This window comes from Dendroctonus ponderosae, unplaced genomic scaffold, assembly GCF_020466585.1.
Source record: "Dendroctonus ponderosae isolate FM_Combo_2020 unplaced genomic scaffold, Dpon_F_20191213v2 Dpon_F_20191213_1, whole genome shotgun sequence".
NCBI classification, from domain to species: domain Eukaryota; kingdom Metazoa; phylum Arthropoda; class Insecta; order Coleoptera; family Curculionidae; genus Dendroctonus; species Dendroctonus ponderosae.
Genome location: NW_026017110.1, coordinates 28,490,559 through 28,504,341, shown reverse-complemented (window position 1 = coordinate 28,504,341; position 13,783 = coordinate 28,490,559). Strand labels below are relative to the sequence as shown.

At 38.7% G+C, this 13,783-nt stretch overlaps 1 protein-coding gene across 1 annotated transcript in view; it reads right to left on the bottom strand.

The window, feature by feature from the left end:
* The window catches only part of LOC109533340 (RNA-binding protein MEX3B), a gene marked incomplete in the record, with an annotated part of 67,725 nt that overhangs the window by 1,292 nt on the left and 52,650 nt on the right, over positions 1-13,783 (bottom strand). The window contains 1 exon segment of the mRNA XM_048661236.1: positions 1-2,615. Within this exon segment, the coding sequence (XP_048517193.1) occupies positions 1,588-2,615 (1,028 nt within the window).

Sequence of the window (13,783 nt, the reverse complement as noted above, 5' to 3'; positions counted from 1 at the left end):
TTAATTATTTATTTTTTTACATGTACTGTTAATTTTGAAAATTGTCTTATCATGTTAGTAACAGCTAAGAATGGCTCTGTACAATTGAACACGATGTCTTATGGGGTTGCAGTGATTTTCGAGAAGTGGAATTATTTGCCAAATTTTGATGGTTTTCGCGTTGGATTGGGGCTGCAAAAGCGGGCAACTAGAGACATTCTTAACAGTGATGTGAAAAATGGAACCCACGAAACTCGACGGCCATCAGGAGCGTGCCGAGGCCCTGTGCGCACAATTAATAAGTAATTTATAGTCATTAGTCTCTTAAAACTCATTAGATCGACTTAAAAATATATATAGAAATATATGCATCACACGATAACAGAACAATATTAACAATATGTGATTTAACTAACAATAATGGATATGTATGTTGTTATTAGGGGGGTGCTTGGACGGGATGGGGGCCGATTCGAGTGTCGAATTGCCAAATGCATGCCAGTTTTGCGCACATCAGCTTTGTCCAAGCAATTGACCGAATAGCAACAATTGACTTGAATGAAAGTTACGCAAAGTTGGCCGTATTTGGACAACGAGAAGCGGTCCCGATCCCGACAGGGTCGGACCGGCCCTTAACGGCGGCGTATTGAAGATCACAGCCAAAAGGCCCTCGAACTGGTCGTGTCCGCTGTTATCTCAGATGCACTCTTGACTCACTGCATTATTAACCCACTGTCTACTACGAAAACTATGTCTCACTCCCAAATATATAATATTTTTTTTAAACTTTTACTATACTTATGCTTTTTCTATTAATGTTAAATATTTGTTTAAATGTCACATATTACTTAAATAATATTTTGAGAATTGCTGTTTCAGACTTTAAAAACGTGATCGATTTCACATGGCAAAACTTAAAAAAATACACTTGAAAAAATAACGAAAATACTTCGAGTCGAGTAGCTAAATCTATCTGATAGAATGCTGGTGTCGCAATGTCTTTTGCAATATAGAGGGTGGCGGAGCGTCAAAAAAGCGGACATCGGTACGATGCCAACTAGTTTGTACTAGATAAACTAAACGGTTGCACGTACATATCTAGAAGTCGTGTTCTAAACAATCTTCCGCTGTAAGCAGGAAAACGGGTAAACTCGATCAAAAAAACTAAATATAATTCTATTCCTAATGCCTACTAGTCGTAAAACGGTAATAAAATAAAAGGGAAATATGAAAACTGGCATACGATGACTACGCTCGGCCAGGTCCGGACCACTTAGCTCAACCAATATAAACAACCGAAACGAAGAAGAACTCCTGCTCGCTAGGGAAATGATCAAAATCAACAATAGAATTTTTAGTAGGTATTCGTTGTATGCGTATCCCTTAATGCGCCAAGCGCCCAGACCGGCAAGCTGAACACAGGATTTCCAGAGACCCGGAGGGGGAATGTGATGGGTGCGAACCGCATGGTAGGGAGCGAGGCGATCCATCCAACTTCGGCATTAATACTGTTGTGTGAAGTTTCAGCGGAAACTCCCTGCTATGCGGCTACCGGACAAGGAGATTCGAGCGAGATCATTCAGCTGCTGCGTGTTACCTGCTTCAGATTTAAACGGTGGGCGAAAAGATTCGAATGGCCTGGATCGAGCGCGTCTTGCAAAGGGGACATTGAGCGCCCGCCCCGTCGCAGATCCTATTCGAGCAGTCCATGCAGAAGTGGTTGTGGCCGCACGGCACCAGAGCATGGGTCACTTTCGAGTCGTTGCAAACCATGCACTTTGCGCTCAAACCAAACGACATCGATCCCAGGGACTCGGATGAGCTGCTGCTGTTAGCTGGGCTGGGCCGCGATGGGATCATCGGAAAGGACCATATGCTCGATAGCGCTGTCGTCGTATCAAAGCTGGGCGAGTCGCCGAGGCCCTCATCCCGGTCAGTCGAGCCCCAAATGGTTCCCAGGTCTCTGCCTCCAATGCTGGATGAGCTGCTGGAACACGAGCCGGAGCTCGAGCCGGAAAAAGCGCCGCTACTTCCCGTCGAAGAAGTCATCGTGGGGAACTGATCCTGAATGGGCTCCATGCAATTTAGGATCGAGTGCAAGCCAGTCTTGCAAATTGAGACGAACATGTCGCTCTCCTCCATGCTGCCTAGAGATGGCAAGCCGCTGAGGGCCAGGCCGTTGCTGTTACCCGTTCGCATGGCGATATGCGCCTCAATTTCCCGACGTGCAGACTCCACGCTTTCGGGCAGGCCGGTCACTTCGAAGACGGGTTCCTTGTCGCGACTGGGTGTGACGATGTACGTGTGAGTTTGGTGCTGGATACGCTTGATCGTCGCCCCTTTGGGCCCCACCACTAGGCCAACCACGCGGTACGGCACTCGCACCTGAATGGTCACATGGCCGGGAACATTGGCCGGAGGTCCCGGAGGAGTGCTCGCGCCCGATCCCAACCCTGCAAGGTTGTTTTTCCTGGAAGCTCTGATCTGGGAAAAGTGCTCAGCAGCGCTCAGAATCTCCCGCTTGGCCTTGGCCACGTCCTCCTTTCGACCAGTGACCACGAAGACCGGCTCCTCACCTCGCACCGGCGTCTTGATGTACGTGTTTGTTTTCGCACGCAAAGCCTTGATTTTGCAGCCTGAAACAAAGAAATGGTGCATTAGTTTCGCCACGTTTCGTTCGGTCCGCTTAACTAAAGAGATGATAAAATCCTGCGCGACCGATGGGTTCGAAGATATCATTAATGTGATCGAGAATCGGCATGTCTGCGGCAGACAAAGCAGCAGAAACGCCCTTCAACCTGCTGCCTGCCAGGTCAGGGGCTTCACCTTGCACCAGGCCGATTACACGACGCCGGCCATCGGACTGCAGCGATGCAGAAATGCAGCAACGTGCGCCGTCCAAGGATTTCTGCTATTCGTATTTTGCCAGCTTTTTTTTCGGCAATGTCTTTGATTTTGCTTTAACATCAATTGAAACTATCTATTGTCTTTCCATCGCGGTCAACAAATCTAGCTTTTGTAGAATGAAAATAATGAATCAGTCTCTTCGATTCTATTTGTTCAGGAATTGACGATGTGAGAGGGTCGCGTTTTGCATGTATTTTGTAGGGCAAACTTTCTGTTACAGGAGAAACAGTCTCGAGTTTTGAGTTATCATCAGACAATTTTTGACAATTTTTCACAATTGTGTTTGGGTTTCCAGGGTTTTTTTGTAGGTCGGAGTTTGACATTAATTTTCTCTGTAACTTTAGAAGTAAGAAAGTGCGTTTTAAATACATTTTGTAGAACACTGGTTCTTCTATAATCGGAGAAAGCGAAAAATTTTCAGCTATTATCAAACAATTTTAAACAATTTTTCAAAATTGCATTAAATTTATAAAGTTTTTTCATGGGTCGGTGTTTGAAATTCATTACCTCTGAAACTTACCAAGCCAAAAACTTCATCTTAGAGGCATTTTATAAGGAAGAGTCTGTTTATAAATGAAAAAGGTTTCAATTTTCAGTCGTAATCAGGGAATGTTTCACAATTTTTCAAAAATGTGCTTGGTATTCGAGATTTTCTTTTGTAGGTCGGAGTTTCTCATTAATTTTCCCAGTAACTTTAGAAGTAAGAAAGATAATTTTAAATGCATTTTAAAGAACATCGCTTCTTCTATAAACGGAGAAAGTGGCAAATTTTCAGCCCATATCAAACAATTTTAGACAATTTTTCAAACCTGCATTAAGTTTATGGGGTTTTTTTCGTGGGTCGTGTTTCGGTGGTCGGTAATTCATTACCGCTCGACAAGCCAAAAAGTCGATTCTGGCGGCATTTTATAAGAAAAAGTCTGGTCTATAAATGGAAAAGGTTTCAATTTTCATTTGTGACCAGGGAATTTTTCACAATTTTTCAAAATTGTGGTTGGTTTAGGAGGTTGTTTTTGTAGGCCGGAGTTTAACATTTATTTTCTGATTCTTCCCTTCATAACTTCAGAAGTCACAAATTCCACTTTGATTGCGTTTTGCAACACAAAGTTTTCTTAAAAAAAAAAACTGTAATTCACCAAGGGATCAACTAGAAACTCTTGTAGGGTGAAAACAAGGAGCCAAAGTATGTCTAATGAAAAATTCTAGTAAACTAAACAAGAAACTTATTTTTGAGAAACTGCCAAACTTGAACAGCTCATCGTCTCATTGAAAGCGCACTATGGAGCCTATTAATTCCAGATTCAGGCGATTTCATACAAACATGCCAAGTAATGTAAACAGGGTGGCCTCAAAACGACTTGAAAACAAATGTTTTAGGCTTCAGAAGAAATAACTTTTTCCCTGTTTAGCTGCACCCTAACGGTTAAGGGTAGATTAGATATTCATTCTCACACCACTCGCTAACAATACCAGATTATCTTCACGTATTTTTCCCACATAATTAGAGGGAAAGAAAAGGTTTACTGAATGGCCGGTCGCACCACCAGGACTGACTCCATCAGACCTTTATCATCATCGTGGATAGTCGTGATAAGTCGTGAAAGTTCAATAGATGTTTTTATTTGAAACGGACGCAATGTATATAAAATCGGAGTTGTTGTACTTCTAACTTTTTAAAGGTTAGGAATTTCTCATTTAACCCAACTAGTGAAATACAGCTAAGAACGCGCCGTTTCACAAATATCCTATTAAGTTGTTACATATTTTCAACCGTTTTCGAGTAGAACTGTTTGAGTCCTTCACCCGCATTCTTATGCTTCTAACTCGCTAACGCTTCTAACTAAGTTTCAAAACGCTCTTTCAAAAATATCATATTCACTCTTTTAGGTCATTCCTAAGGTAACTTAGTTTTGTGCCATCCTGTAAAGATGATCTTATTTCCAGAAAAACCTACCATAAATTGGCTTTTTCAAGCTAGAATTGACTCCATTCAAGTGTGAGCGAGATGAACATAAGAAGTGTAACACTAGTAAATCCATCCTAATTAACGCTCTTAAACATTGAATCACTTTTTGAATCATTGTAAATAATTTTTTATTTGCTAAGGACTTTTTTTTTAATTTTTCTTTGTTTGTTTGATTTCGTGTATTCAACTCTTTTGATTTTTTTCTGCTAAAGAAAATAATACAGATAATAAACGTCCTCAGTCGATTTGTCCCTCACAACGATTTTTGCGTATTCAATTGCAACAATGCAACATAAATTTGTCCTTTTCAAACAAAAAATTAACACATTGTTTTACAATCACTGCGAGAGGAAAGAGAATGCAGCTTATATGGGCTAAGGTTGATAGTGCTAAACAACATCGTAATTTCCTTGTTGTGATTTTTACTTCTCTGAACCTTTTTGAAGTCCAGGTAGTTAATTTTTTCTAAGAAAATCGACTGTTTTTTTTTATCGGTGATTATAACAAATCGTGAATACTTTTTATTGTTTCTATTTAAATGATTGCCGACTTTTGAAGAATTGCGCCGCTAATTTATAAATCTCTCTTTATGACATTTTCTTTCGATTTCTTTGTTTTGTATTCAGCGAAATAACTGAAATTATGGCACTAAACTTTTCCAGCGAGAACTGATTCCCGCCCATTGCGAAAGAGACGGGATATGAAAGATAAGGCTAGTGTGGCATACAGATGACTAGCACTCGCATATTACTTAAGATTTTAGAGAAAATTAATTTGATTTTTAGCTTAATTTTTTGTGGCTTTTCTTGTTCAGGGCCTTTTCCTTTTTTAGTCATTTCTAGCCACACATCACATCTGTTTAGTGAAAGTTGTTCCATGTAAAACATGCCTTGTTTGCTTTTTTCAGTTGAAAACTTCAAGAGAAAAATCAACTGTGCCAAAACTCGCTGGTTGAATGGAAGATTTAGACGATGTTATACAGGATGACAAGTTTTGTGTCCATTATTGATATGTTTTCAGTTAATTTGGATGTTCATCACAATCATTGGATTTTATGGTGTAAAACACAGGGATTTGGATTCTTCAGGCTTCATTAGGCCCAATAATTAAAAAGAATTGTGCATTGATTCTCTAGTGGGGAATGTAAATTGGCTCCTTGCGGAGAAGCAGGAACGCGAAAAAACGGCTTCAATCCATAAAACTCGGTCTCCAAAAGCGACTTATGAAAAGCATTTGCTCATAAACTCCGGCATCATATATCTTCGCAGGAATCTACACGATTGTGCCCATTAAATCGCCCATGTATACCATTCTGGTCAGTCACTCTTGTTTTACTTTTGTTTGTTCTCTCTATAACCAACAAAGAGACCAGTTTAATTTTTACATTGGCCCGTGTATGATTTACAGCAGACGGCAAGGTTTCACATGCTCATGGTCTTGGCGTGTTTATTTTTGTTGTACGCGCTCGACGCATTCTTGTACTTCGGCTTCGTTTCTTCGTTTTTTCGGTGATTTAAATAAATGGATTAAAAAGTGGGATTGCTCTAAGTGCACGTTTTCCATGCGGTGTGTGGGCGAGTGTCTGCATAATGAAGCGGCTGATAATGATGCCGTAAAAAACGGCGTCATTAAGCGCCCAAACAATGCCGAAGAGCTGAAATCGGCAGGTTTGATATCGTCCTGTATTTTCCAATTATATTTTCTGTGTCCCTTCCTTTCTTTGCTTGATTCCTCTTCTGAAAATACATCTGGGAAGTCATTAATGTGTTGAGATGCTCCCGAATGAACTTCTGCAGCTCAAGGTAGTGTTTAATCGTTTTTCCTGGAAGAATGGATTCATTCCTCTGATGCTCACTTGAAATGGGAGCGAACCCCAAATATTTTCATATCCACCTCGACTTAGAGTAACTCTTGATACTCACTTCCATCGAACATCAGCAAGTAAACAATACCGCTGTTTACTCCGAATCAGGTGAACAATCTCTTGTTTGGATGTTAACTATATGGTTTTGGTAAATAAATAGGAAAGGGCAACGTTGCCCAATAACAAACACTTCCGCGCTTCGCCCAAAACTAGGTTAACTAATTTGCCGCTTCCTAATTCGAGTTCGCATGGAAAAAGGGATATGGGGATTCGAGGGGCAAATCACCGTACCTTTCCATCATTAATTAAATCTAATTAGGGAAGGGGGCCAGGATGTGTGCGATATCTGGCACATGTGGTGGCTTTCGACACTGTTTACAAGCTCATAAAATCAAATAATTTTGTCTAATTCAGGAACACTTTACAGAAGCGGGTTTTGTGAACGAAAAGTCCAAAAATAAGGACAAACTAACAATTTTAATGGCAAACAGTGGAGAGGAAAGTCGTCTTGACAAAACAATAGTCTACATTGTGCAATTTCGGTCGAAAAAAAATAAAATTATCGCAGAATGCTTTAAATTCCACATAATTTTCTCCTCGGAGGAGGCGATGAATCCAACGAACTTGGTTTTGGTACATTTTCGCGACCTCTAGCTGACAATATTTTCCTTATTGTAGACTCAAACACTCTCATCTGCATATTGGAAAGTTCCTCGGGAAGGCCATCGATGGAGACAAAAAAAAACACACACAAGAAAAAGTTTGAATGTTGAAAGTGAATTTTTACCGAAAACAAATAGACTGTAGACCAAATCTTACTTTTTCGTATAGCATTCAAACTGTTTGAAATTTCTGGAAAAACCTTATTAAGGTCGATAGCTCGATAAAAACTCGATTGAAATCGTCTGTCGTTTCAGAGTTATGAACGAAAAGGTTGAAAGATTCGGGTAGAATAGAATTTGGGTCCCTGAGGAGGAAGAGATGTGCACGAAACACTCAATTCAAATGAGCCTTTTTCGTATTTTCCACTGTTGCTAAAACATACGCTCTTTGAAAATTTTATATTTTCCTGTTTTTGCTTCTCGTTCTGAGGTTAGCAATCTGCGATTTTCACAGCGAAAGAAAGTTTTCGAAACAAATTTACTTGCGGTAAACTCGCGGTGCGCTTTCGGGGAGCTATTTAATAAGACTGATTGAAGCTTTCCAGACGTTCTTGAGAAAAAGGGCTTTTAAAGTGCAAAGTTGCCCTAAAGCTTCAAACTTTGGCTTCAATCTCTTTAGAGGTTAGAACTTTTTAAAATTTGAAGTGAATATTAGCAGTCGTTTTAAAAAAAAATGTTATTCTAAGGGGACGGATTTCTCAGCAATGTTTGGCTTCTATTTATTTAAAGGTACAGTATAGTGTTCAAAAGGGTTATCTAACATAATAAAAGAACTAATTGCATATTTCCAGGCCTTCTTGAACAAAACGCGGTTCTAAAATGTAAGGTTTCTTTCAAACATTTGGCTTCTATCTCTTTAGAGGTTAGGAAGTAATGATTATACCATTAAACTGAATTAGTAAATAAAGTTCTGGGCTATCAAAACGGTCGTAAGATTCGATCGATTCAGCCGTTTTTTGTCTGTTCGTTTGAAAAAAGTTTCTTTAAATGTTGACGTTTTGCGTTCTTGGAGCTTGGAAATTCTTGGTTTTTCCGCATTTGTAATTAACGTCACTTCAGACTGTTAAACTCTGAAGAACTGAACTGAACAGTGAAATAAAAAGGCTCCCAGTCATCGCTTAAATCAGAAAGTGGACCATATTGAATCTCCTTACCAGAGAACCCAGAGAATCCTGCTTCCTCGTCCCGACAACAACGTTACTTGAACGTTTGCAAACACAACTGAACTAATCCGCCAGACAATTACTAAAAAAACGGAAAATACAATTTCAACTGGTTTGCAATTTTTAAAGAATGGCGTACACATTTAGTCGCAAATCGGATTTTGAGAAATTCTGAAAATTCAGCCTAAATATCGAGAAAAATTTAACTTTGAGGAAACATAGAATAGAGCTTACTCTATTCACTGTCGTCAAAAGCGCCGTTAAATCTCAACTGGTTTGGTAGTCAAAATCTGTTTAACGGCAGGTAAATTTAGTCGCAAAAGTCGTTGCAAGTTGAGTACTTCTAAATCGTTATTCTCGTTGTTATTAAAAGGGCTATTTTGATCGTTTGCCACCAAACATGATCCAAAATGATGCAAAATAGAAGATCCAAAATAGAAGCAACCCCCCACTAGCTCTATCCTTCATATACGCGTCTCACTCACATTTGGTTAGAATCGTGGTTGGGACGAGGGAAAATAAAAGTCTTCACCAGAGTTCGTTTCGAATGGCAAAAGTCGTCCTTGATGGTTTTCCAAGATATCTGGATCGTATCCATAAAATCCTACTGAGGCCCAAAAATGAGCGTTTTGATGAATGCACACCGCTCGTCGAAATGTCACTTGATTGGCCGCCGGCCAGCAAAGTGTGCATTACATCCGAACGGTTTCATCGGTAGCTCGTCTAGTGCGTACGTCTAGAAATATCTTTAGGGTAAATGCCACTTCTGTTGCAATAATAGCACTGGGATAAACTGGCAAATCAGTGGCGTACAATTAGAAAGCGAAAACAGCGGCAAATTAGACGTGTGAGTCATCGCCACTAGGTCGATTGAACTAAATCTGGCCCGCGTGCAGGCTTTTGGAGGCTGTCAACACTCCCTTCTGGTCCTAACGGGGTGAACTCCCCACATCCAAGGCAATAAAAAAATGTTTCAAAATATGCCCTTGTGTTCCCGATTTTTGCATACCGAACCTTTACACCTTGACGGTCCAACATACCTTGACGGTCCAAAATCCAAAAAATTGGAAGCCTTAAAATACAGTTTCTTGTATGCAAAAATTACAAAACCCATTACTCTGCAACGCCTATGGGCATATTTAAAGACACCAAAACCTTGGAAGATCCACCGCAAATTACCAACACAATCCCTTGAACAGATTTTCCAATATAGAACACACAAAGCAGCGCTTTTCAATTTATCGTTGTTTTGCAATAGTTTAAAATTGCATTTGGCCTGAACCTCAGCTAAAATTAAACAGCCTTGCATTTCGTTTCCTTGTTGCATTCAATAGTGGAACGATTTGTTTGGAAATGACTTTGCGGCTTTTTTCTCTCGGTTAATCTCTCCACAGTGTGAAATTTACGGGTTTTCAAAGGGCAAATGTATCCCTACGTTTTACGGTTGCAAGGCATTAGGAAGATCGAGTTTGCTGTACAATGAACAGCCGGTAAAAATGACTGTATAATTCATTAGGCGAATGGGTCTGTATGGGGCATTTCTACCCCCTTCCCCCAACCCAATGGATTGAGTTGCTCTCTAAACAAAGCAAACGGTCGATGAACTCGAATTTATTACAATTTGCTGATGTTTGCTGAATGCTTAAGAGGCTTAACTGCCTTCAAAGCCCTTAAACACTCAAGCTAATATAATTAAGGGTTGAGGGCTCAAGAATTTGGAGCTCTTCTGAGGAGAAAATAACACGCCACCTGAAACTCGCTCTTAAATGACTTCTGGCATTTAAAATTTAGCGAAAGTATTCGGAGAAAATCATAGACAGTAGTACGAGATGAACAACAGAAGAACCGGAAGACAGACGAAAACTTACAAGGAACAAGGGCTTAAATTAAGTAACGAACACACAAAACCAAAATCCAAATAAGCAATGCCATGCATTTATGACCTCGAAACATTTGCAAAAGGAAACAGTTAAGAGATTACAAAAGCTTCAAAAGAAAAAATGCTAAAATTATAAAACCATAATAATTAAAGCGCAATAGAGAATTTTCCTAAAGTAGAAAACTGCAAATGAAGTACGAAAATGATAGTGGGGGTATTAATACGAAATAAAACAACGAAACCAAAAAAATTAAGCAATGAGGTCAATAACTAATGTACAAACTAAATATAAAAAAAACCGGAAATGCCAAATCAATAAAGCAGACCTTGAAACCTGAAAAATGTGAAGAAATCCATTCAAATCAACGCTTACCGCAGCGATGAAGAAATCAATTTAACAACATTTAACAAATGAGAACAACCTATTAAAACTCATGAGGAAAAATAAGTGAATAAGATCGAATGATCACAAACCGACATAAAAGTTTTTTAACTTGAGCAACTAATGAGAAACACAGAAAGGGTTGAAAAATTACAGAAGACAATGGAGAAGGGACAGAAAAAAGGGAAAAAAAGCAAAGAGGGAAAAGATGCAATTCTACTAAAATATAATCTAAATATAAAAGCTGAAGTGAAAACGAACACTAAATGCTGCACTGGAAAGACTTGCAGAGAAACAATTGACACTAAAATGTGCTTTTGATTGAACTTCCCTTCGTAAATGTAAAAAAGCGAGTCAAAACCAAACCAGCAACTAACAACTAAGCTTGAAGGAAGGCGCAACAAGAGAAATCAAGTCGAACAAGAGAGAAGTCGCAACAAGGGAAAAATAGTCATAATTTTTTGCATAATTAAAGTCAGTAGATCGAAATTGAAAAGACTTAATAGAACAAATTTAAAAACAAATGATAAAACAAAAAGCAGGTTAGATCACACAAAAATAAAGTATGAAGAACGAAAACCAAATGACGGATTTAGAAAGTGAAAACGTCACCGAAATATATTAACCATGTTGACAATGGAGCAAAGAAATTGGAAAAACCAAATCAATAAAAAAATTCAATGTAAGGTGAAAAAAGGTAAACAAACCGACAGAAAATCGTACAAAGCAACGCTGGAGAAGCAGATAAACCTATTTTACATCAACTAGAACTTCAGGCGAAGTTCCATAAATAGGTAAGTGAATAAGAAAGAATGACCAAGAAAAAAAACCAACAAGAAAGGCGAAATGGCAGAAGTAGAAGTAGTAGTAGTAAAATAGAAAGTAGAAGTAGACAGAAGAAGTTTAACAAGAAAAATCGACACTGAAATGTACTATTAACCTAATTAACAGAACAGGAATCGATCGTGAAATGAAAAAAAGCGAATTAAATCGCACAGAACAATTTGAAATAAAAAAATAAAAGCGACGCAATAAACAGGTCTGCAATGAATGAAATGAACTAAACATAGTACTAATTAAGGGTGTTTTTTAAATGTATATAATGACTTCCTGGCATTCTTTACGCACTATTTTCTCTGTAAACGGCTGCAATATCTGCTCTATATCAATCCGAGGCTCAGGCCAAGTAAAAACACTTAAAAATGTGTCGCATGTTATTGCGCCCACACCGTCGAGGTTGTCTACCTCTGATTACTTGTCGTCGTCGTTTGCAGGCCCCATTCTTCCGGTATCTATTTTCATATTTATCAATGATTCACTTTTCTGAAATTGGGCCCGTTCTTCATTAATCGATGGAAGACAATTTGCACGAAAATAACTGGGGGCGAAAATGCGAAAGGCCACCACAGGCCGGGATCGTCGATTGAAGGGCGAAAATGCCGCACCCTTAGGGCGAAACTGCGGTTCTTGGTCGTGTGCCAACGATTCCGCGTCACAAATTTCCGTTGCCAAATTTTCTTTGCCGCATTTCGCGCCAGTAGTAGCCGAAAAAAACGACTATGCAGCCGCGTTTTGGAACTTTGGCAATCGTTTTCCATCGAAATCACTCAAAACGTTCCTTTATTCTCTCGCTCTACAGTGCGAGTTCTTCAAATTCAAGTTGAAAAAGCACCGAAAACAATGTAGGTATAGCGTTTAGCTGCACATGGGGATGGCAATTCTTTACCGAATGATTTACCGTTGAATCTAAAAAATACAGGGTGTCCCATTTATAAAAATATTTTTTGGATCAACACACTACACAAGTTCTTTGATTAAATAAATCCACTGCACCCACCCAGTATTATATGGTCATTATCCACGCCATTTTTCTTCATAATTGCTGAATAATTGGCATGCAAAACAGTGCCATCCGCTTTCATAAACATGGCAAAACTGTTGACCGTGTCTATCTGAATGAAGGCACACATTGTTTATCGAATGTGTGAATGGCCGTTGGCTGTTTTAATTTTTTGTCTGTTTTTGCGTTAAACACCTGGATTTACTTGCTCCAATAATCTGCAAAATTGCCTATTTTCCACACGGTAATTTTTGTCGGTTTTTTTTTTGTGTGCTTTTAAGCGAAAGCTTCAGGTCAATCGGAACTGAATCTGGTCATCGGGACGGACAACTTCTAAGCTGGATTAATAGAGATTAATTAGTTTATGGTACGAGTAGAGTGATTTATTGAAGAAATATATATAGTCTTCGATGTTGGTTTTTTATGAATGAAATTAATAAATAATAAAACAATTCAATTCTTTCATTTTATCAAAATGAATTTTTGTGAATAAACAGGGAGCTGTTATGGCCATTAAAAAGGAAGTTGAGCTGTTTTAAAAAGTGGAGATTTTCCCACTTTATAAAAAATAGCTGAAACATCCTGTATATTTATCTTTGTGTGTGTATACTGCATAAGTTCCAGCTGGAAATTTGAAAATTTCTGTGAATTGGAAAACGAATTTAATTAGTGTGATACCTTTGGCACAATCAAAAATATAGCGGATGTTCCAAATAAATTAAAAAACCCCGACATATAGTTACTCAAATGCCCCATTTTCGAAGTGCATAACATAAAAAATTCGCTCCTAAAAGTAGCATTTTAATCATTTTCCGGAATTTTTTCACTATCAATTTAAAAGTTGCTAATCTAAGAAGGGATTTACATGAAAACAATTTAATTGGTTTTTAGGATAAAAGCTCTATTGACTTACAATAAAGATTTGAATATCCTCATATGATTTCGATCACATCACATCATTTTTCTCAAAACTCGGGCATTCAATGAAAACTTTCAAGAGACAAAAACCCTGCTAAATTGAGGGCGCTTTCTAAAAAACTATTGATTTTTGAAAAATTATAGATTTAGTGAAGGTTTGGAGGTCCAAACAGCCCGCAAACGTCTCATTGTCACCTAATTTTTTCAATCAATCAACCGAGAT